Source organism: Lepisma saccharinum, chromosome 19 (assembly GCF_977018435.1).
Source record: "Lepisma saccharinum chromosome 19, izLepSacc3.1, whole genome shotgun sequence".
NCBI classification, from domain to species: Eukaryota; Metazoa; Arthropoda; class Insecta; order Zygentoma; family Lepismatidae; genus Lepisma; species Lepisma saccharinum.
In genome coordinates, this window is record NC_139247.1 from 42,276,459 (window position 1) to 42,299,978 (window position 23,520).

The window sequence follows — 23,520 nt, forward strand, 5'->3', positions numbered from 1 at the left end:
AAAGTGGGATCGAACCACTGTGCCATGTGCCTCCCCCTGGTATCGAACCCGGGACCTTGATTACAAGGCGACGACGTTACCACTGCGCCATATGGAGGCCTCAAAGGGTTTTAATTAAATGTTGATTGATTCGACTATTTTACTTCGCTTTTCTGCCACTTTTGGCTAATCGCGAGGATGAGGATGAGTGATTATGTGATAAAATCTATGAAAGGACACTCATGTCCAGGCCGAGATTCGAATCCGAGATCCCTGACGTCGTAGCGCGCTGTGCTAACCACTCCGCCACGAAGGTCGACGTTGTATGCAATGTGTTTGGGTATGGTCTGTTGTACGTACAGTCTGGTCATTTGTAGTTCCTCACGGAATGAACTAGATTTCGGCCAATCGGAAATCAGACCCCGCATTTCGGAATGACCGTGTTCCTCAAATTCTGCAGCACTCATGACATTGGTGAAAGGGCCTTTTGATATAGAAGCAATTAGAGGAGCAATTTGGCATCGGGAGGTTTTTCCAATTAAGCCCTCGCTCGCCACCGTGACGACCCGTCATCACACACTTCATTAACTTCCCTTCCTTCCGCCTACTCAAGGAAATGTCATGGGCGAACATTGAGCCCCTTCTCCATTGCAGAACCCACGTACATAAAGTACGTATCTAGCTGGAACTGCGCTGGATTTTGAAATTGCAGCCATACGAAATCGTCACACTTGGAAAGAGAAGATAATTCTACGGAATGAAAACAACTCAACTAGTTTTACGAATTTTCTTTGGTATATACAAATAGAAGAGAACTTATTTCATATATGGCCCTTCACAATAAACATTTTCTACCATCTCTCTGCGATTTCGCCGACACGGGTTCGAATCCCGGCATGGATGTTCTCTGTGAGTGTTCCTTAAGCAATTTCATAATATCATGACTCATCTTCACCGTAGCGATTAACCAAAAGTGGAAAAACAGCGACCGTCCCCCCCTTCTGCACCCCCTCTTCGGTTAAAAATAGTCCACACACCACCTTGTCTCTACTTAACATTCACTACACTTTTACTATTATCACTAATTTATTAAATGTTTGTTCTTAGTAGGAACCGACGGACTATCGACTTGGGGGAAAAATGTCCAATGCTTCTGTTCCCTTCTGGTATCCAGGGCCTTCCCGATGGCGCAGTGGTAGCGTCGTCACCTTGTAATCAAGGGGTCCCGGGTTCGATACCTGGTGGAGGCACATAATGGTTCGGATTCCACTTTAAACTGTAGGTCCAGTCCCGATTAGCCTTACTGTGTATAAAGTGGATTTAAAATACAAACTCAATCAATCAAACCTTCTGGTATCCTCAATGTGGATTCATGTATATTTTCAACTTAAAGCATTTTCAATACATTTTGTTTTCCCCATGTGTATGTGGTCTTTTCACGTCTTGCTTGTATTCTGTAGGCAGTAGAATTCTATTCGTAATTCATGTTAATGTTTGTTGGTGCTGAACTTATATCGATGCCAAACTATCGGTATGGGAAACAATACTTTCCATAATACAATAGTATCGGTATCGGAAACAATACTTTTCCCATAATAGTATCGGTATCGGAAACAATACTTTTTCCATAATAGTATCGGTATCGGAAACCATACTTTTCCATAATATTGTGAGTTCTGTGAAAATGTCACGCGACACTTTCATCAGTGGCGAAGCTCCTATGAGGCTTTTGAGGCTTAGCCTACCCAAAAAAATGTTGAAATTAAAATGTTCTTATACCCTGTAACAATCAAAGTTCGTTAAAACGAATTAAACTATGTAATCCGAACGTTTGGATCCGCCGATCCTTCCATATATCTCGTCAGGCAGGCCAGAAAGAGAGAGCGCGTTCGGGCCGAACTCTGAGGCTTTTGACGAAAAGCCTCGCGTTTAAAAGGCAGCTACAGCGTGAGCTCTGTGTACTGGTAGGGGAGGGTAGGGGAGGGGACCGCCGATTCGCTGGGTAAAAGCGGCTAGCCTCAGGACCAAACCTGTTGTGCTTCTTCTCGTGCAAAGTGCGTCCGTCGTTCACGCGCTGCATTGTTGAATGTTCATTTACTTCAAGTGCATCCGCGCGTGTGTTTGTGTGTGTCACATAGTGTATTTATGTTATAAAAATATAATACTGTGAAATTGTGTTGGAAACTCTAAGATGATTTGCAGTAAAATAAATGTAAGTGGACAAGACTTCGTGGCTCTCAGATCCTTAACCTACGAAATATTGGACACACTGACTGTGCAACTGGAAATACGTTTTGGAGATCTTGAAAAGATAAAATTTGTTGAATTACTAGACCAAAATAGCTTTGGGGAATATAAACTACATTTTCCTGTGATGAAATTAATTAACCTTCTGTCCACATATCCATTTTTCAACAAAGAACGATTAAAAAATGATTTAAAGAATATCTGTGCTGATGAAGAAAAGCATTTACCTCCTGCAGACCTTCTAAAATTCATAGTTAGCAATGATCTTCAAACAATCTACAAAGAAGTAACACAACTTATCAAGTTGGTCTTGATATTCCCTGTTACAACAGCTTTCTCCGATAGAAGTATGAGCACCCTCAAGAGAGTAAAAAATTATCTCCGTAATTCAATGAAAAATGAAAGATTAAATTCTCTCAGTACAATAGCCATTGAAAAAAAAAACTGGTTAAAGAACTTTCTATTGATCAAGGCTTCAAGCAAAGAGGAATTGATACTTTTGCGACCAACAAGAATCGACGCATGAACCTGCTGTATAAAAAAAATATAAGCAGATTTTTCAGCCTACCCAGTATTTACGCCTTAGCTTCGCCACTGACTTTCATAGGGTTTAAACCTCATGGAAATGATTCGAAATGCAAAAAGTTGCCATATTTTTTCAACAGCAGTGTGTTGAAGAAATAGATTTGCCATTAAATAAGCATCACATGAGAAGTTATGAATATATTAAACCAAAACTTTGGTATATGGATATATAGTATAGCTGCAATGAAGCTATATTAAGACTTATCAACAGACTGTGCATACTTAAATTTATTTCAATTTCCATGTATTGCCACTGGCATCGGTATCAGTCATATTTTTTATTTTGTATATTTTAGTGAATATTTTTATTATGTTTTTACTCAGTCTAGTTATAAATAGTAAATTAGCAGAGAAAGGTTGTGGCAAGAACGTATAAAGATAGACCCACCCTTGTTTATCATTGGTCCAAAGAATTTGTTTAAAAATAACGACCAGGTTTGCAAGTTGGTGATTTTTCAACAGCTGCGTGTCTGTTCTGTGTCCATAAAGTTCATATGTGACATATAATTAAGCTACAAATGACCCTTAAGGCCAGTGCCTTGTTTACTTGTGTGTATGCTGACGTTTCGTTCTCTCTGGATAGATTCCAATCCAGTTTACTTCAATTAGGATTTCGTTTCTTCAGCTCAGTCCCCTACAGAGCGGGCTTTTTTATTAGTAGCACCGTCCTTCTGCTGGCTGCATTGCAATTAGACGGGGAAACTATCCGAAAAGATCGCTGAAAAACTGCAGCTGAATTGAGAGTGACGTGTGGAAGGAATGCGTCAGAAACACGGCGTCGAAGGATGCAGCAAGAAAGATTTGATGAAAAATGCGTAGAATACGGTGGGTTTCGGCAGGAAGATGTCGTCGCTCTCCACCAGAGGTTGCTGGAAACGATGAGCGAATCGTTTACCCCCACTGTTGCTGGTCATTGCGGATTTTAAGGGGCTGTCCCTTTTTAAAAAATAATGTCCCGTGTCCTGTGACAATCTTTCCGTGCAGCTAAGATGACCAGATTTTTAAAACAACAAACCGAGACGGCAAAATGTGCACATTTTAATATAAAATCTGTTTCGTCAAATATAATTGTTTGAAAACTAATTAAATAAATAAATAGATACTGTGTAAATAATTTGCGTAATGGATCTTCTTCAGTACATTCTTACAAATAAGATTTTGTAAAAGTATACACATGTGTGATTAAAGTTCACCTTATTGGATTGGATTGGATTGAGTTGGTGTTTTAAGTCCACTTTATGCACAGTAAGGCTAATCGGGACTGGACCTACAGTTCAAAGTGCCTCCACCGGGTATTGAACCCAGGACCCCTTGATTATACAAGGCGAGGACGCTATCAATGCTCCATCGGGGAGGCCCTAATTATGCAACATAGCTTTCAAAGGCTGAACTGAAACAGCGTTCTTGTCACTTGTCCACAAACAATTCATGTACGAAAACACTCTTTCAGTGGGGACATTAGTTCCAGGTAAACAGAGAAGGAACTCCAATATTTTAAGAAAATTCGAATAGGGTACATTGTTAACATTGAAATGTGAAATAATTTATACCCAACAATACCATAGTTCATTGTAATAGTAGAGAATGTGTATTGTTGCAGCAATTCTATGCTGATAAGTCATTGTCACCAACAAAGTACATTTTGGCGTCCCGTTTTTACGTTTAAAAAATCGGGACAGAGACTAAAGGGGGACTGTCCCGCCTATGGGACGTTTGTTCACCTTAGGTACGGCCAGGCCCGTATTTCAAAATTACAATTTCTCCCTAGATCATCGACTTTCATTTTGCTGGTGGTGGTGCATTGTGGAACACATTAATTCCATTTTTGCTTCCTTACCTGTTTTTAACCCTGGGCCGTAGCTAGACAGGGCCAGGGGGATCTGGTTCTTCCCCTCCTGACGTTATGTAAAAGTATTTGTTTGCAGTGACGAGTGAAAATATAGACATATGCTCATAACTTGATAAGGGATAAATTCACAAAACACCAAGAGCTATGACATTCTTTCATCTTGTTTATGAGCCGAAGTCTAAACTAGCGAGAAATAATTACAATCTCTCGAGTTCAGTTATGAGTAGGCCCGCATATTTATGCTCCTAAAATACCTAAAAATATGTATACAAATATGCACTAAAATGTGCAAAATATGCAAATAAATATGCACTTTAGGAATACACCTTATCTTCTTAAATGTTTTATTCAGTTACCTCAATAACTCTACATGTAAACGCATGTTTCTTCTTTTTCCAGCACATACGATTTAACATGCAATAAATATAAAAGTTGCAACAGCACATGGTGGTCTCAGCGATGAAATGCAGCATGCTCGAGGAATGGAGCACAAAGATAACGAAGTATCTTATATACCGCATCTACCAGTAGGTTTTACATAACAAGGAAATGTTCTGAAGATGAGAAAAGGTGAGTAGAAATGTTTATTAAGGCTATTTACTGAGTTTTTGCAATGTTGTCCCTTATTTTTCAACTTGTCATTGCAGTTTCGTCCCTTATTTTTAACTTGTGATTGCAATTGCGTCCCTTATTTTCTACGTGACTGCGAGATTTTCACTTATTTTTATGCTGCCCACCTGGCAACCTTGTTTACCCCAACCCTTTTACCTCGACATTCAGAAAAAAGATAATTGTATAAAATCTATCATCGCTCAGTTTTTTTTGTCTTAAACCAAGATCGAATTACAATATTCGCAGACTATATCGATGTAATGTGATGGTTCAACCTGCTCATGGGCGTCGTTAGGGGGTAGAGGGGGGGAGAAGGAGAGATGCGCCCAACCCAGTAATCCAGTAAAAAGTTTTATAAGATATTGCTGCATTATACAGCATGTTCCACCCTGCAATATCTCAATGGTAACAAACCCTTACAGCGGGGAGGAGGGGGGCAAACGAGGCATATTTCCACCCATATAATCTTGCTTCCTGAAAATAGACTTGAGTTTGAAATTATGTTTTTGCAACGTCCTTATAAAAATTGATAAAGTAATAAAACCAAAATGAAATTATATACGTTAAATATATTCATTTCTCAGGACAGGTCGTGGCCCACGCTTGCCCCCTTCCTGACATACATGCGCACAGCCCTACCTAAGGGCCAATCCTTCTTTAACTTTTATAGCAGCTAGAGTGTAAGCGGTGACCTTCTGGTACGGCACTCAAGAGTCAACCTGAGCTGACGTCCAGGTAACTAACTGTCTCTTGCATGTCAACGAGGCTCTGGCGTCTGGTCTTACGACCAGTACAATCGTCTGTAGGGCCTTGTATTGTCCTTTAGTGTGTTGAGTGCCCATTTACAACCTTAGCTTTTAATCTAGTTAACGTGATTTTAGTCCTCACACAGACAGTATAGATTTAGTTCTTGTGAAGTAATGAATTGAACGAATTAGCTTTAAAAATTTAGTACGCAAGATTTAAAATACATATTTCATATTATTGTTTGGGGATAGAGTATATTAGGCGGATTAAGTTTCTAATTATTTCAATACAGTCCTCAATTTAGTTTTAGGAGCTTATTACCTTATTGTGTGACGGACAAAAAAGCCTATGTGCTGATGTGCTTACACACAAAAAAATCAATCAACCAGTCACTCTTTTATAGCAGTCAATAGTCATATATTTTATCTTCTCCGGCATTTGTTTTTATTTTCGTTCCTTATTTTTCAGGAAAGTTGGGCCAAATGGAGGAGAGGGGCGTCATGACCCCACGCTGGGTACGCCACTGCCTTTTACCCTTTGTGCAAGTCACTACAGAACGAACGCGTTGTGATGGAACAGAACAGTTAATGCTTCGCTGCCACAATCTAGTCCCACCAACATGCTTCGTACGAAAGTAACATGTGCGGTGCATTCTGGGAAGTGATCCGACTGCAAATGAGGATCGGAACTCGTGTCAGAATCAATCAACTCGCGCGCACACATAACGCTGGTGCGACAGCTTGTTTAAACGAGTAACAAGCATTTCTAGTTCAGCTTCGGATCTTTTTTATCTACCCTTGCTGCTTATCACAGGCGTAGCAAAGTTTACACTGCAAAAACATGGCCTGGCCTGTACAGTAGCGGTTCTCTTGACGTAGTGTGATATGGATAGTGTTGCCCACGGGACGAGACGGGACAGGCTTTTAAAAATTCGAGACGAGACGAGATTGACCATGTGTCATAAGACAAACGAATATTTTCGAGACGAGACAGCATTTCCACGAGACTCCACGAGACGAGACAGGCCAAAGTTTCGTCTCGTGGGCAACACTAGATATGGAACAGTGAAAATCTGTCAGGGGCGTGCCATAGTAAAATATTTCGGGGCTGGTTCACATGATCATAATCGTCACAAATAGTAGACATACATAATTTCAACCCCTCCTCTCCCATTGTCAAGCCCTTAGGAACCCATCGCAGACAAAAATTATTGATAAGTAACGTGCTCAAAATTGTCAAATTTTATCGTAAATTACATATTTGAACGTGAAGCTTTTCTCCCAACTCTTATATGTGACAAGAATTCGGCATGCTTTAAATAATATGTTCCACAAACGTTAAATCTGATAAAAAGAAGTATTTCAGAGCAAAACTCTGATCGGTTGCTTGACAACATCTGATATATTAAAGTAATAATTAACAACATGACTAGTGCATTGTGGTACCAAATAGTCATTCAACCCGTGTCGAGCACACTATCGCCGCAGCTCACCTTTACAAGAAGAATTTAGTGACTTCACCAGTTTGTATGTGCAATAAATATACTGCAACTCCGAACCACATTTCAATGCAAACTTTTTGAAACTTACAGAGAACCATTTTTACAGGAATTGTACAGGAGTGGACATCAAGCGCCACTGACACTGTCTTGTTTACTGACTTCTTCTTCATCCTTGATAATCAATATTCTTACAAAATATCTTAATAAGTCGAATATATTTCTGTAGAAGTGTAATGAAATTTGGTAACTATTTATTATAAAAGGAATAATTGTGAGTAAATATTATGTGCATACATGTATATAATACCAATTGATAAATTGTTAACTGGTGCATGGATTTTGTCCACAACCAATAAATATTTTATATAAAAAAACCGTGTCGAGTGGCCTCGTGCCCGTTAAGATTTACAGTCACGGACACTTCTGTGTTGTAACACTGATATTAACTTTCAATGAAATCGTTACAACACAGTAGTGTCCGTGACTGTACTGAGAGTAGCGTGAGTCAACCTTGTAACAAGCGTATAGAACGAACGATAAAATATTTACAATCCCCCAGCGTTTGAGGCCAGATTTGTAGAAAAACAGTTACTCTTCTGTGTGTATGCTGCATAAGTGTTAATCAAAATCATGCCGATCTCGAGGGTGAAGTGGTTATCACAGCGCGCTACGAAGCCAGGAATCTCACGTTCGAATCCCGACCTGGGCATGGGTGTTCATTGTGAGTGTCCCTTCATCAATTTAATCGTATCATTACTCATCCACATATTCGAGAATAGTTAAAAGTGGTAGAAAAGCGAAAATTCCAAATTACATCCTTAAAACACGAATCACCAACCTGAAAAATATATAATCGAGAGAGAGAAACAACGTATCAGGATGTTGTTTTTTTTTTTTGCGCTAGAACATGTAATGATTGATTGGTTTATGTTACTTTGATTTTCTGACACTTTTGGCTAATCGCGAAGATGAGGATGAGTGATGATACGACGAAATTCTTGAAGAGACACAAAGGACGCCCATGTCCACACCAGGATTTGAACCCGGGACCAAGAACATGCTATAGTCGTTTTCACGTTCAGAAGACACAATGGGCTCTTATGGGAAATACGAGCGCGCTGTTGTCAAATTTCTGGATTTACAAATTTAGCTTAAGTAAAATCGATACCTGTAGTTTTGTAGGAAATTTTGTAGAGAATACGATGGTGAACACAAAAAACTGGTAACTTGCTTACATAATTTTAGATAAATTAAAAACGCAAATTTTCTGTGAAAACACAATTTTTACATTGTTTTCATTCCTAACGTTGAAACATGGCGTAAAATTGAAGCATTCATTATTAAAAAAATTGAGACTGTTTTTTAATTGTCATAGGTGACGGTGGTACTCAGAATTTATCAATACTTTAAAGCATATTTGCATTAAAAAATATTCAAATAAAGTATGTGGAGATTTTTTATATTCGTGCAGTAGAAAATGTCGTCGCTGGCCATTTTTTGTTCTGTAATTCCAAGTAAAAACTTCCAGCGACAAAGTTGTGCAGAAAATAATGAAATCATTTTTTATAACCACTCAAAGGTTCCCAGAAATATTACTTCCATGCATTTGGAGTTTCTTTTTAACCCGAACCGCGCGCGAAGTAAGGAGACGTTGTCTGGCCATCTTGGGCTGACTCACCGCAGCATTCCGGCTATCACCACCAAGTTTTCGAGTTGTTACTTTATTTCCATTCATTAAAAATATGAACTTCATGCAGTTTGTTAATAGAATTGAAATTACTTAAATTTAATAATTGACAATTATTTCCAATGCTGCTGTTGTGAGCAACATTAGTGCTGTCGCAAATACACGTTGTTTTTGTTTACATTACTGTCGACATTAATACTGAAATGAAGATCACCTTTCAGTTTCCAACGTACACAGAAATTCATAGACACCATATTAACCTTTGAAAGGCTTTCCAACACGTGACAAAATATGGGGCTTCAAGATAGAAATATGACATGCCTTGCTTGAGTCATTCACGTCTTATCAGTTCACGTGGGCCATAACTCATTTGTTTGTTTGGGTTGCAACTTGAATCTAACACATGTGCCAGGTTCCCCTTATTTGAGTGAGAGATCTGCTTTGGTCTGTTTCGACTTTTTCCCTCTCTCGAAAAAGTGTTTTCAGTTGTGTGATCGCTCAGTGATTTTTACTTTTTTAAGTGATTTCCGAAGTGTCATATTCGTGCATTACACTCGCGTGTGTAGTGATCGCAATGGATCATAGTAAAAAGGGTAACTGTAACGTTCACAGTATAATATTAATATTAATAATTACATATAATTATCATTATATATACAAAATATGTAACACCTTCATTGTGAAGGAAGGTCATCATTTCCCGGCGACATGAGCTAGCGCTGTATTGGCAACACTGTGCGGTTTCTCCATAAGCGCCGTTGTGTCTTCTGAACGTGAAAACGACTTTAGAAAAAAGGTGAGTGTGTGAGTGACAATATCTGGCCAAGCATAGGCAGTTAGGTTTTTCTGTGAGTTTTCCTTCATCAGTTCGCTGATCTCCGTGGCAGAGTGGTTAGCACAACGCGCTACGACGCCAGGAATCCTGAGTTCGAATCCCGGCCTGGCTCTTCATATCATCACTCAACATCATCTTCGCGAATAGCCAAAAGCAGCAGAAAAGGGAAGTAAAATGAATCAAATCAATGGATCAACATTATCAATTTCATCTATATAATTGTCGCAATTAGGCTAAAGAGGCATAAAACAATTTAAAGTAAGAAAAATACAAACTACGAAAAATACGAAAAGAATACTTGAACTTGAGCGCATACGAGCAGGTTAATATAATAGTGTCTCATTTCCAAACGCCTGTACGCAGGATTATTTTTCGAAGGGGGCTGGAACACTAAAATATTTCGTAATTACCATTTTTAACCTTGGTTTTAAAGGTTGTTGATAGCCAATCGGGATTCATTTTAAGGGGGGGGGGGTTGAGGATTACCCCGAGTTCTTTAGTGATTTCCTTGGTAACTTTTAATTTTTCTATAAATTTCGAGAGTGGCTGTGGCCCAACCAGCTTCCTCTTGCGTACGCCAGTGCATGTACGTAATTTTATCTTCCTTCTTACCGGAAGCAACACGACTAAAAGGATTGACGACTCCACTTCACTCGCCAGCACATGTGAGAAAAATAAGCAAAGCCCTCCCTTGAGATTTATATGGAGAATGGAGATATAATGGTGTTTTCAACACGTCTTCTTCATCACTTGGGAAAATATCTCGTGGCTGTCAGCTTCCCTTGGCCTGGAAATCATCTGCTTTCGGCCACCCCTCCCCACTGAAAGGGGTGACGGAACCCGAGAAGCTCCAAACAGCGCTTGTTATGTCGTCACTGCCTGCTTCATTTCCCTTGGGTACAACACAATAGGATCATCCAGTCTGAGGCTTACAACTGGAAACTTCCGCCAGAGGGAAACAATGTCGCCTAGTTCAGACTTCATTTGTTAACAAATTATGTTTCTTCACGATTAACGAAAAGCTTGCATATTCACGATTGATTGATTTGTTTCATTTTACGCTGCTTCTCTGCCACAATTGGCTAATCGCGACGGTGATATATGAAATGGACGAGGGGACAACCACAAATACACGTCGACAGGAAACGGAATGCAAATCCCATAGCATATTATGCTGGTTGTGGTTCCAGGTACCACAGCCTCGTTTGCTTGCATCGGGACAGATTAGGCATAATCGGAACTGACACTGTATAATAAAGTGTGATCCGATCTCTACCAGGAATCGAACCCACGATGTCTTGGTAAATACCTGTTTGTAGCTACGTACATAGTATCCCAATCAGTGCTTCTCTGCTTTGACACATGATCCACACTGATGTTCAATCTCCAGTGACAAAGGCAGAGAGAGACATGGGTAATGACCCCCCTTCGGTCAACCAGTCCGCAACCATTACGCCTAGCAAACAATAAAAACTGGATAAAATAAATGCTCTTTTAGCCCGTATACGCATTATTTATACGGTGTTTGGGTACATTAAATGATTACCCACCAGAGAATACTCACGTCCCTCTCACTATTCACTTGCATACCTAGGTATATTTTAGCGTCCTACAGACAAGTGTCTCTCTTCTACCTTGACCAGTCACGATTGTCCATATTACAAATTAGCACTCTCCGATATAAAACTTCCATGTGTACCAAAAAGAATTGATAATTATTTCAATATACACTAATTACAGGGTTGTAGAAAGATCAATTAGTTGAGGTACGTGGGTCTCAATAATGTCAACCGAAAAAAAAGAACGAAAATATAGAAGGGAAACTAGAATCTTTCGTGGGGAGCAGTCGTTTTAATTTTATCCATAAATTGTTTGAGTTTGTTTTTATGTCCACTGTATCATAGACTGTATGGACAGAAAGGCTAGGCTTATCGGCACTGGATCTACAGTTTAAAGTGCGATCCGAACCAATATGCACCTCCACCGGGTTCGAACCTGCTTCTTGACTACAAGTCGACGACGTTACCACTACGCCATCGGGGAGGCCAATTATGCCCATATACGCACCCATATATATATATGAGGGTCGGCTGGAAAGTTTCTGGCCAGGCCCGGAAGCATTTTTGGTTCATGAATTTTTTGTATGTTAGAGTAGTCTTTATATGGATACCCTACAAGGTTACATGTTCTAAGTTGAACCGTTAATTTTCAGCAGGTGGAATTGTGAGCCAGGATGGAGCCATCTGTGACTGAACAGTGCATCGCCGATCGTGCAGTGATTCGGTATCTCTTCCTGAAGGGTTGGACGGCCAAACAGATTCATGAGGGCATGCAAAACACCTTACAGGACAATGCCTCATCCTATGCAACAGTGAAGTGGTGGGTGAATGAATTGCAACGTGGACGACAGTCCCTCAGTGATGAACCTCGAAACGGGCGCCCGCGGAGTGCTTCCACTGACGTCAACATCATGGCGGATCGCCGACTGACGCTTCGAAGGAGCGCGTGCATGTCATTATTCGAGATCATTTGGAAATGCGCAAGGTGGCTAACCGATGAGTCGACACCCCGAAAAATTGATACCATTCATTTATTACAGAAACAAAAATCCAAAGAATAATATTGGTTCCGTGCGTTTTGGAAACTCCAAAAACGAGTTTTTTTCTTTTTACGCAACTTATACTTCATGAGTAAAATTTGCTCTTAATTTTCAAAGACGTCTGCTGAAGTTAATAACAAAATGGAATAACTATGGCTTTCAGTATATTAATGGTATGAAATGTGAAAAATATTAAGTTTTCCGAATATTCACACATCTGGTGTATCCAGAAAAGTCTTCCCTATTGGTGACTAGGCTATAATAACTATTGTTTATTGTAACTATAATCCAGTTTTATATAAACGGTCTGATACTCTCCTCTCCCATCTCATCCTCTCAAAAGTTTTCGTTTTCCTTGTGCATTACTCATAACTTTCCAGTTGATTGAGTGGTCGCTCTTCCCCAAATAATAATAATAATAATAATAATATAAAAAGTTCGAACAAGCGTCGACATTAATTTTCCATTTCAACCTCCCCTACGGGTGTACTGATCAATCATCTGTTTAGAACATCAGTTTTCAACTTTAAAAATCACGCAATTGAAAAGCGCGTATCATAAACACAAAGCGTGTTCTGCTTTCAATATTTATCATTCCAAGTCTTAAAATGGTGATCTCATTTATTTATTACCACACTGAATATGGATCTTATACAATAGTTTGAAGTTTCTGAAATTTGTAATTTAAATTGCCGTTGGATTGAACATTCCTGTAACGCTGTCGAACTTCCAATTTTGTGCGAAACTTCTCATTATCCAGTGCATCTACCCTTCCTGCACATTTTATGCCCTTGTTAGGTCCCCTACATAAAACCTGTTTGTAAAGAGCTCAAGCGTGAATTTAAGTTAGGGGCTTTGTTCAGTACCACGAAGGGTGAGCAAAAGGGGTGCATCATGTATTAAAATCAATATAGTATCCTAATCCCCACAAACAATTTTCATACCAACTGCGCGTTTAACAAATACTGGGGTAACCTGGTCTGAAAGCATACTGAGAAGCTTAGGGATAGAGATTTTCGCGACTGACATGGTGGTGGTCACGTATTTTTGTTTTACAACGAAAAGAGGGTCTCTCCGATGGTGCAGTTAAAACGTTGTCGCCTTGTAATAAAGAGGTCCCAGGTCCGATAGCCGGTGGAAGCACATAGTGGTTCGGATCTCACTTTAAACTATAGGTCCAGTTCCGTTTAGCCTATCTGTGCATGAAATGGACTTGAAGAACAAACTCAGAGCAGAATTCACTTTGATTGAGGTGCTTCCTTTGAGCGTTAGAGGTTCTTCTGCTGGATTAAAAATTATGGATGTTCGAGTTCGAACTCCAATTAAAAATTAACCAATAGACCCGCATAAAAAGGAGTTATCTACGTGAAAAGTTAGCTTATTCAATTCTGTGCTACTCTATGGTAACGTATTTCTTTCGAGGAAGGATGCCTTCGATTTTTTTCGTAGTGAGAACAGTATTATAGCTACAGTGTAAAAGAAAACACCAAAAAACCACACTTTTTTCTCACGACGATAAAAAACCGAACGCATAATCACAAAAAAATGTTTACCATAGATTAATACAGAATTTAATACGCTAAATTGTGATGCAATTCGTTTATATGTACGTCTACCGCCTAGCGGTTAATTTATAATTGGAGTCCGAACTCGAATATCCATATTTTTTAAACCGCCAGCCTTTGGGCTCGGACTAAGGGACACGCATTGGTTCGTCTCTCCTGGGGAAGCGTAACACGTTTTCTCCCGAGATTTCGGCCTGTATATGGGATCTGTGGTCACCCACCATCGTGAAGAAATTGAGGAGCTAAGAATGAGTAGCGTAACCCGGCCATGTAAAACTACGACTGGGGTTCGTCGTGCTGACCACACGTCACCACGTAACTGATCGCCCAGCTCTGCTGAGCCATGTGGCACTGTGGCAGTGAAGTCGGCAGTAGGCATACCTTGGCACGCGACAAAGAAATCATCGCCGATTCAATGCTTTTATTTCACTTCGCTTTTCTGGCGATTCTTGAAGGTGAGAGTGAAATTGGATGTAATGAAATTGATTGATCGGGATTCGAATCGGGGACCACTGACGACGTAGTGCGCTGACCCGTTAAGTATGGAGAAACTTTTATCTCACCTACAGGCAGGTTTCATGTGACGTCAAGATGCGCACAGCAGCAATTTGCCGCCAATATTATTTGTCGTTCGCAAGGTAACATCCACAACGTAGCGTTCGTTACATCTGTACCAACTGCACGCTAGTTATAAATAGAGCCCGGAAGTTTGGCAAAATGCCTCATTTTATCTACTGCATATATTGATAAAATTTTTCCGGATATAAAATTTCTTATGTTGTTTCGAATGTTTTAGAAGCCTTTTCATTTTGCCTATTTTGCCTATTTGGGACCCCACTGCCTATTTTTAATTATAATGCCTTTTTTGCCTTTTTCAATGAAATTTGACCATTTTTTTAAAAAAAATGTGTACATAAATGATTTTTCTCCCAAAAAACGTTGTTGGCATTTATTTTTCTTCCGTTTATTATGTGAATAATTTTCGCCTTATTTAAGTAATATTGAACTCATGCATGTTTCAACATTGCTGAAGGAGAAAAGTGTGAGAAAAATGTATTTCATGCTCAGTTAGGATATTGCCTTTCGGTTAACATTTCCTTGTGCATGATTGACTGCTGAAGTGGACAGGTTGATTTCGAACACAAAGAAGATATTTCTGAAATCTTCCTCTCGAACCCGAAAATTTAAGGAAGTTGCATCTGAGCTTAGTTTACTTCCGCAACCAGTCTTGACCAGATGGGGAACCTGGATATCAGCAGCGATATATTATGCTACAACCTTGAAAAAATCAGTGTGGTGATAGATGCTCTTACAGAAAATGAAGCGGCTTCAATTCGTGAAGTGAAAAACTCCTGTGCTATTCAACTTTATTTTTGCACATTATGGTGCATTGCCAGAGACAATTACAATTATAGCATCCGTGAAAATCTACGAGGAATCTATGCAGCAGATGATGGAATTGCCAGGAGCTGTTGCGGAAAAGTGCAAACGGGTAGTGAGTGCAAATGAGGACTTGAAACAATTGAAAACAATTTGTGATATTCTAAAAGGTGAAAATGCTGTTACCAAAATGAGTCCAGCTACATTAGCTTGTTTTATGTATACTCCAATAACTTCTGTCGAAGTAGAAATATCATTTTCTATTATGAAAAACATTCTCTCTGACAGACGACTATCAATGAATGTTGAGAACTTAAAAAAATACCTTGTACGTAGTTATGTGCAATCAAGACGGAGAAAATTGAAATGCTCTTCCCAATGTAGATTTTAACATTTTGTCAGAAATTATAGATAAAAGTAAGCGACTTCCAAATGTGCCTTTTTTCGGTTTATTTTGCCTTTTTTTCATTTTAGTGCCTATTTTCAACATTATAAATTCCTTTTTGCCTGCCTATTTTAACGAAAATAAATGTCTGAACTTCCGGGCTCTAGTTATAAATTACGAATGAATGTCTGTGTTCTCTCGACCGCCAGCTTGAGTTCCCTATGCTTACAAGAACTGGATTCAATCACGGCTGCTCGAAGCCACAATGCATAGGCGTAACTTGGCGGGGGCAAGGGGGGCGCTTGTCCCTCCAAATTTTCAGGCTTGTTAAAATTTACAAGTTAAGGATACTTTTGTTAACATCATAAGACCTGAAAAGCAAGGAGGGGGTCCAGGGGGTCCGGACCCCCCCGAAAGATTTATCAAGTACAAAAATTAAATAATGAAAAATTTATTCGTTTAGCCGTTGTTATATAATTTCCTCTGAACTTACTGTAAGACAAGGATTATATTTGGGATCATACGGTTTTACAGGACACGAAGGACGTATTTCGGGGGTCCGGACCCCTCCACCCAAAATAATTATTAGGTACGAAAATTAAATAATGAAAATATTCTCGTTTAGCATTTGTTGTATAATTTCCTCTGAACTTATTGGAAGACAAGGATTTATATTGGGATCATACGCCTTTGAATGACATTACAGAGAAGATTTATGTACAGTTGGATCCATGAGTATTACCATGCAAATTGTCCATGAATATTTTCATTAATTTTTCTCTTACATCCTATGCGTTTTTAAACGATGGATTTTTATGTATACTGGTACGTACAGAAGTTAACAACGGCTTGTTTTGAGTTTTCTCTTAATTCTTGAAGCCCTTATTGGGTCAAATGAAGTGCACGAACATGGTGATGGACAATTTGCACGGTAATACTCATGGATCCCACTGTACATTAATACTCAAAATAATATGCAAAAAAATTTAATCACAAACTTACTTTTCTCCAACTGCATGTAACATCATTTGCGTTATTCGATAAATATTCAATTATTCATCTATTTGACAATATTTTCATTGCCAGGGCACTTGTTTTTATGCAAGTTATTCCGATCTTAACTACAGGTAAGCTAGGTAATGGCTCGGGGTAATTTGGGGCAATTTTCACAACTTTTTTTTAAAAAGAACTGAAATACCTTTGAGACCGATAGCTCAGTTCTATTTTTTTAAAAAAAGTCCCATGGTAAATGTTCTGTACACTGTTTTATACCCTGCCCCAAATTACCCCAGGGTTGGGGGAATGTGAGGCACTTCTCATTTTTTGTACTTCTCACCTCTGTAGTTCAGATTAGATTAGATTAGATTTTAAAATTTTTGGGTGCGTCAGCACTAAGGCTATTTTGCACCCATCACACTATACGGGGTCCAGCCCCTTACCGTTACACGTAACAACTCTAACGTTGCTTAATTAAAATCATAAAATATTAAAATGTTCTGACTGTTGTTAAAAGCCGAGGCTGCAAAGAACACTCAGCACAAATAAGGACAAAACACAGGACAACACGAACAAAATTATACTGGCCATGGAGCCAGTCGCCAGAGCCTCGTTAGTCTTTAGTCCAGGGTGCACTACGTGGAAGTGAGGTTGACTTTTGGGCGCCTACGTGGAAGGTACCCCTTACACCCCACCTCTGTAGTTCAGTCCCTGCACAAAATTACCCCATCTTGAGGGTATTGTGGGCACAAAAACAGCAAAAGACATCAATTCATATTATTCAATGTCGTTTATGTGCTTACAGTGAGACAATAAAAAATATTTACGTAACAAGGGTTTTCTTCCATTAGTTTTTGATGACAAAGAAAGGAAATTATTAAGAAGTGATAATGAAATAATAATTTCAGACTTTTAACAACATTGTGATGTAAATAGCTTACAAACTAGACATCAAACATATTCTTAGATGCTAGAAAAGGACGTTAGGCCTACTAGCAATTCATGAACTGATAAACGTATAGGTACTAAGCCTATATATGAAAAAGGATTTGATTGATTGATTTGGTGTTTTAAGTTCACTTTATGCACAGTACGGCTAATCGGGACTGGACCTACAGTTTAAAGTGGGATCCGAACCACTATGTGCCTCCACCGGGTATCGAGCCCGGGAACCCTACATGAAAAAGGAATGTGGCACATTTTACAGCTCTATTTTGTTAACTAAACTTCAAATTTATGTACAAAAAGACAATCAAATTTACACTTCTAACTTTAGAAAACCAAATTAAGCACAAGAGTTCATGTTTTCTCCCAGCAGTTTCCACTTTACACTGCCCCAAATTACCCCAGTTTTTAACTTTTCTTCACTGCACAAAATGTAATAGGCCTAGCACAGGGAAACAAACACTATCTTGAAGGTTAACCCTCAAATGCAAAATGTGTGTAAGTTAAACTGCTCTGGGTGTTGTCTGTATGGTTGTGAGCACAGTTAATCACTGACCCTCGAACCTGCAATCTTCAGTTTTACCTCAAAAACATTTCTTTTTTAGGTTCGATGGGTTAGCCTAGAAAATAGTTTACAAGTGAGGGTCTTCAAAATATTAGAACCAACAAACTGTAAAAATTTCATTACATTCTGCAAAGTAGGTTTTGTATAATTCAAACTTTTCTAAAAATGCCCCATATTACCCCACTGCCACAAATTACCCCGACCTACCTTATGCACTCTTATATCTCTATTCTTATACAGACTTTTTACCTATTCGTGTAATAATATAATATTAACTTAAGTATTGTAATTAGTATTACTTTTATTTAATATATAATTATTTTAATTTAAACATTATTATTATTATTACTGAGAGACTTGGTTCGCACCCCTCCGAAACATATTTCTAGATACAAGCCTGCTGAGGAGCTAAGTAATATATAATAATATTTATGATTTCGCAAATGTAACAGTTATTTTGCAAATCCTGGACACTATTTTTACGAGATGAAAAACTTTTCGACTCTGCCCCCCCCCCTCCGAAAGTTAAGTCCCAAGTTACGCCCATGCCACAATGTAACAGTTTGTAACGTAGGTAAAACAAAAACACACTGAAGTCCGCGGTTTATACTACAGTACTTCTTCCCTATTTGTAAGCAATAAAAGATAAGCAGCCTTGTAATATGAAAGAAGTTTGCAAAGAAAGCTACTTTAAGGCGAGGAGGGACACTTTCCCCTAAGTCTTTCTCGCTGGGGCAGGTGCCGATCACTGTTGCCAACTTCGCTCATTTGGGGCCAGATCTGGCTCTTTCGTGCACTCGTTTGACTGTGAACTGTGGCACCCGCCCTCTGCCGCACCATGATGCCACCACTGGCTCCGGCCCAACCTTTGCCATGAGTATACATTTTGCACGTGACTTGATATTCATATATAGGCTGCGTCACCCACCCCCTCTTTCCTCCCCAGGTATTTTTATATATAGCGCTGTGGCTAAGGTGAAGATGACAATATTATTATCCGGGAATCCTTTATTTTCTTTTTCATATGAACATCATTGGATTATTGAGATGGGTGATGTCGCCAAATCTAGGCGGTGAAAACTAGGAATAAATTGCCATCACTTGAAAGCTATCGGTAATAGCAGCGCCTCCACCCCTCTGACACCTAAAATTACTCTAGGAAGCATTTTATGCAGCCTTCGTTAATCTAGCTCCTTGAAAGTCATCTTTAGCTCTATTTATGGTGAAATGTAGCTCTTTTATGCACATCAGGTTTGGCAACACTGCCAGGATGCCCGCAGGAGGCAAGGAGAAATGCATTACGCTTATGGGACCATGCTTTTATTCGTTCCTACGGGAATATCAAACATCCAATGACGTAGAAAAGTACATGGACTGAAGGAGGACACGTTGAACTATGTCATAGTAGTAGGAAAAGTCGAAACTCCCATTTGATTAGCCGTAACTTGAAGTTGATTTCCCATAAGGAATACATGGGATTCTGTAAATACTTATTAATCATATTTTTCAAACATCGTGTCTAGCTTACTAATCAACTTGAAAAACAGTTTCCACTTGCAACATGGAGAGAAATTCATACTCTCTCGCATACTAAACCATTTTTTTAAATAGCAGTGCCCAATCAGACGATATTGAAATAAATGCACAACTAGTGCGTAATTGTCCCTCCTCGCCTTAATACTCCCTACTACTATTTCAAAGATATTTCTGGGGTTCAGCCCCACCCCCTCTTGTTATGCAATGCAACCGAATGGTTAGCGTTTTTTTAAGTTCGCACTGCGGTCTCGAAATCCAGAAAATAGCGGCGATGGGACACGATTAAAAGTAGTTGACTGTTGCAACGGAGTTTCGAGTTAGCGTTAGTCACTACTATCGGCAGTTTAATCAGTCAAATGTGCCCTTTTTAATATTTTTTTCTTCTTCTTTACTGAAATACGGTAAACCTATGATTGGCCTTCGCTTCCGAGACTGTAGGTAAACACTTGGATGCTTGCAAAAACCAGATCAAGTCAACATCAACGGAGACTAGGAGTTTCTGACTTTGCGGAAACGTTTATTTTACTTCGCTTTGCTGTCATGTTTTGGCTAATCGCGAAGATGAGGATCATATGATGAATTTGATGGAAGGGCATACACAAGAAAACAGGTCGGGATTCGAACCCGGGACACCTTGCGTCGGCGCGGAATTGATGTTCAGCTGTGTCGACTAGTTTGCAAACCCCTTGATGATCAAGTATTGCTTGGCAATTAATTTTTCTCTTGCATCCTACATGTTTTTGTGGAATGAATTTTTAAGTCTGCTGGTGCCGAGGTTCTCAGCAACCTGTTTGGAATCTTGTTTCAATTACTCGTTGTGTAAAAAAAAACAAAAAAAACAAGAATAAACGTAGTGATGAACAATTTGCTGGCAATACGTATCTCACTCATCTACCACTTTGTTGTTAGAGAGAAATGACTTAAATCGTGATGAACAACTTGTCCAGTTAGGCCTATATTTATCGACCACACTGTACTTATGAAAGAAAAGAGTCCGAGTCCACTTTATGCACAGAAAAGCGGGACTGGACCTACGGTTTAAAGTTGGATTCGAACCACTATGTAACGAGCCTCCTCCGGGTATCGAACTCGGGACCCCTTGATTGCAGTGCAACTACTTCACAACAACACTGTACTACCTTACGAATACATACATTCATTTACAGAAATGATAGCCAATTACAATAACATTCTTCGGGAAAAGGGAACGAACGCAATAGCCCTTTACAGGAAAACATGTTTACACGGATCTCCCCAATGACTTTGTGATAAGGCTGTTACCTTGTAATCAAGAGATTCTGGGTTCGATCCCCGGTGAAGCTATAGTGCAGAGTATATCGGATTTCATTTTAAACTATGTTAAGTCCAATTAACCTTTCTGAACACGAAATAGACTAAATAAAACTTTAATACACGTTCAAGTGTGGACGGGGGTAAGTATAATAGTGGGCAATTTGTGCAATGCGAGGTTCGAAAATTGAAAGAAAAAATGTCAACGGGAAATATTATAGTAGGCAAACTGCACATCGTCATATATTTATTCACTCTGCTTCAGGAACAATGTTTTCAGAAAAAAACAGCATCAGCTTCAGTATAGATTAATTCCTTAAAATCGTGTTGGACACAAGCGAATGAAAACAGTAGTTGACAGTTTGGATGGTAATATTTATGCAGCCAATTGTACATTCGGTACATTTCCCACTGGTGACAAATAGACAGCGATTAAAGAAACATGTAAATGCAAACTATAGACTGTGGTTAGGATCTTTATTTGTAACGCTTCATACGAGTACTTGTTCGAATTCTTTTTTACCGGTGAAAGGGCCAATTCGATTTTAACTTTTATTTCTCTTCGAAAAGAATACGCTATGAATATGAAAAGGATTTGTGTTTGAAATGGTGCCAAGTAGAGTTAAGCATGTAACATTTTGTACTCACCAGCCAAACACCACAGGGCTGAGAGAGCCAATAATCTTCGTAACATCTCCGATGTTTACGATTCTCTTCCCGAGTTTAGTCTGCTACCACTCACTTCCCAACACTTCGGTTCTCTCCTATCCCGACTCCCGACTGCCGCATCCTTTAGTCTCGACAATCCGTGTGTCGCACGACTACTGACACCTAGTGTCCAAGTTCTGAACAACTTGCAATAGATTCGGAGCGTAGGGAAATTTGTCACGGGTAACCGAGGACGTGGAACAAATGTTTTCCTACTCATCGCGTATATTACATTTACGGTTCCTGATTTTTCGTAGGAATGAATTAAGAATACGGATATTAAGAGGAATGGTAAAAAAAGGTAAAGTGCTCCCCTGTGCTTAGCACCACGCCATGAAGGCGTATAGGGGGTGTGGGGGTAACGCCCCACACTTTCTTGATCCGGTCGTGAGTGGGGGTGATGTGATCACCATCCAGGCCCGTAGGTAGAGGGGGCAGGGGGCAATTGCCCCCCCCCCCTGAGAGCCTGCTTTTCCCCCCTGTGAAAAATACAGAACACATTCCTACTAATTCTCACTACTGGAATTCTCACTAATCTTTACAATTATATCCTGTATTACTCTGGCAACATAACAAAGACATTTATTGATTTTGTGATTTATGAAGGTGTGTGGGATTCCATATAATGTCGTATCAGGATTGGGGGAAAAATTCCCTTCCAGATTCAGACTTCGTGAAATGATTTCGCAATTTTCAAAGTTCAATTTTATAGAACAGTTGTGACATTTTGAGTGGTCTTGTACTAAAGGTGCCTAATGTATTTGGATGTTTTTCTTGGATGTGTTGCTATAAAGTTTGAACAGAATAATTTTTTGTTTCCCAAGTCTACCTTTTGGTAATAGCGATTCATGTGATAGAGAGAGGGAGTGGATATTTGATTTTTGTTACTTAGCGTTGCTTTTCTGCCACATCTAGCTAATCGTGACAATGAGTGTTGACGTGAAATTTATGATGAGGCATTCACAAACAGTGCTGCAACCCCAAGGGGGCAGGGGCATTGTTCCCCTGGAAGGAAGTCCAATTTAAGGGAAGGGGGCAAACATTGAAGTAAAGAAACCTGACTAGCAGACTCTAAGAATAGCAGGACAAATGGATACTCAAGATGGAATTAGTTTTCAAGTGTTTCTTGCATTTTTCTTCCAGACGGCTAAGACCACTTGCAGGGGGCACAGAGGGGCAATTGCCTTCTCGATTTCAAATTTTATACAAATAAAAGTACATTTCGTAAAATTTTCTTGATCGCTTCGCTCGCATACACAAATAAGATAAGCAACATAGGCGTGTTTTTTTTTTCAATATTTTCATTATTTCACATTCAATTTTTTTTGTAAACATGGTCAAGTGCAAGAAAAGGCTCCACAGCCTTAACTTCGCCATGTAAAAGAAGACTGTATCCATCTTATATATTGCTCTCAGAATTTTAAACGGCAGTAAAAATAAATGTCATTTGCAACTGTGAAGCTATCAATGGGATTGCATATATTAAAGACAGAAGATGCCATAGTTCGA

General features: G+C 39.3%; 1 protein-coding gene across 1 annotated transcript in view; it reads right to left on the minus strand.

Annotated features, from left to right (window-relative positions):
• LOC146003124 (lachesin-like) overlaps nucleotides 1-22,103 on the minus strand; it is a 147,700-nt gene extending 125,597 nt beyond the window's left edge. Inside the window, exon 1 of the mRNA XM_083141301.1 lies at nucleotides 21,952-22,103. Within this exon, the coding sequence (XP_082997427.1) occupies nucleotides 21,952-21,997 (46 nt within the window). The 5' untranslated portion in view covers nucleotides 21,998-22,103. The remainder of the gene's footprint in view (nucleotides 1-21,951) is intronic.
• Nucleotides 22,104-23,520: the final 1,417 nt, after the last annotated feature.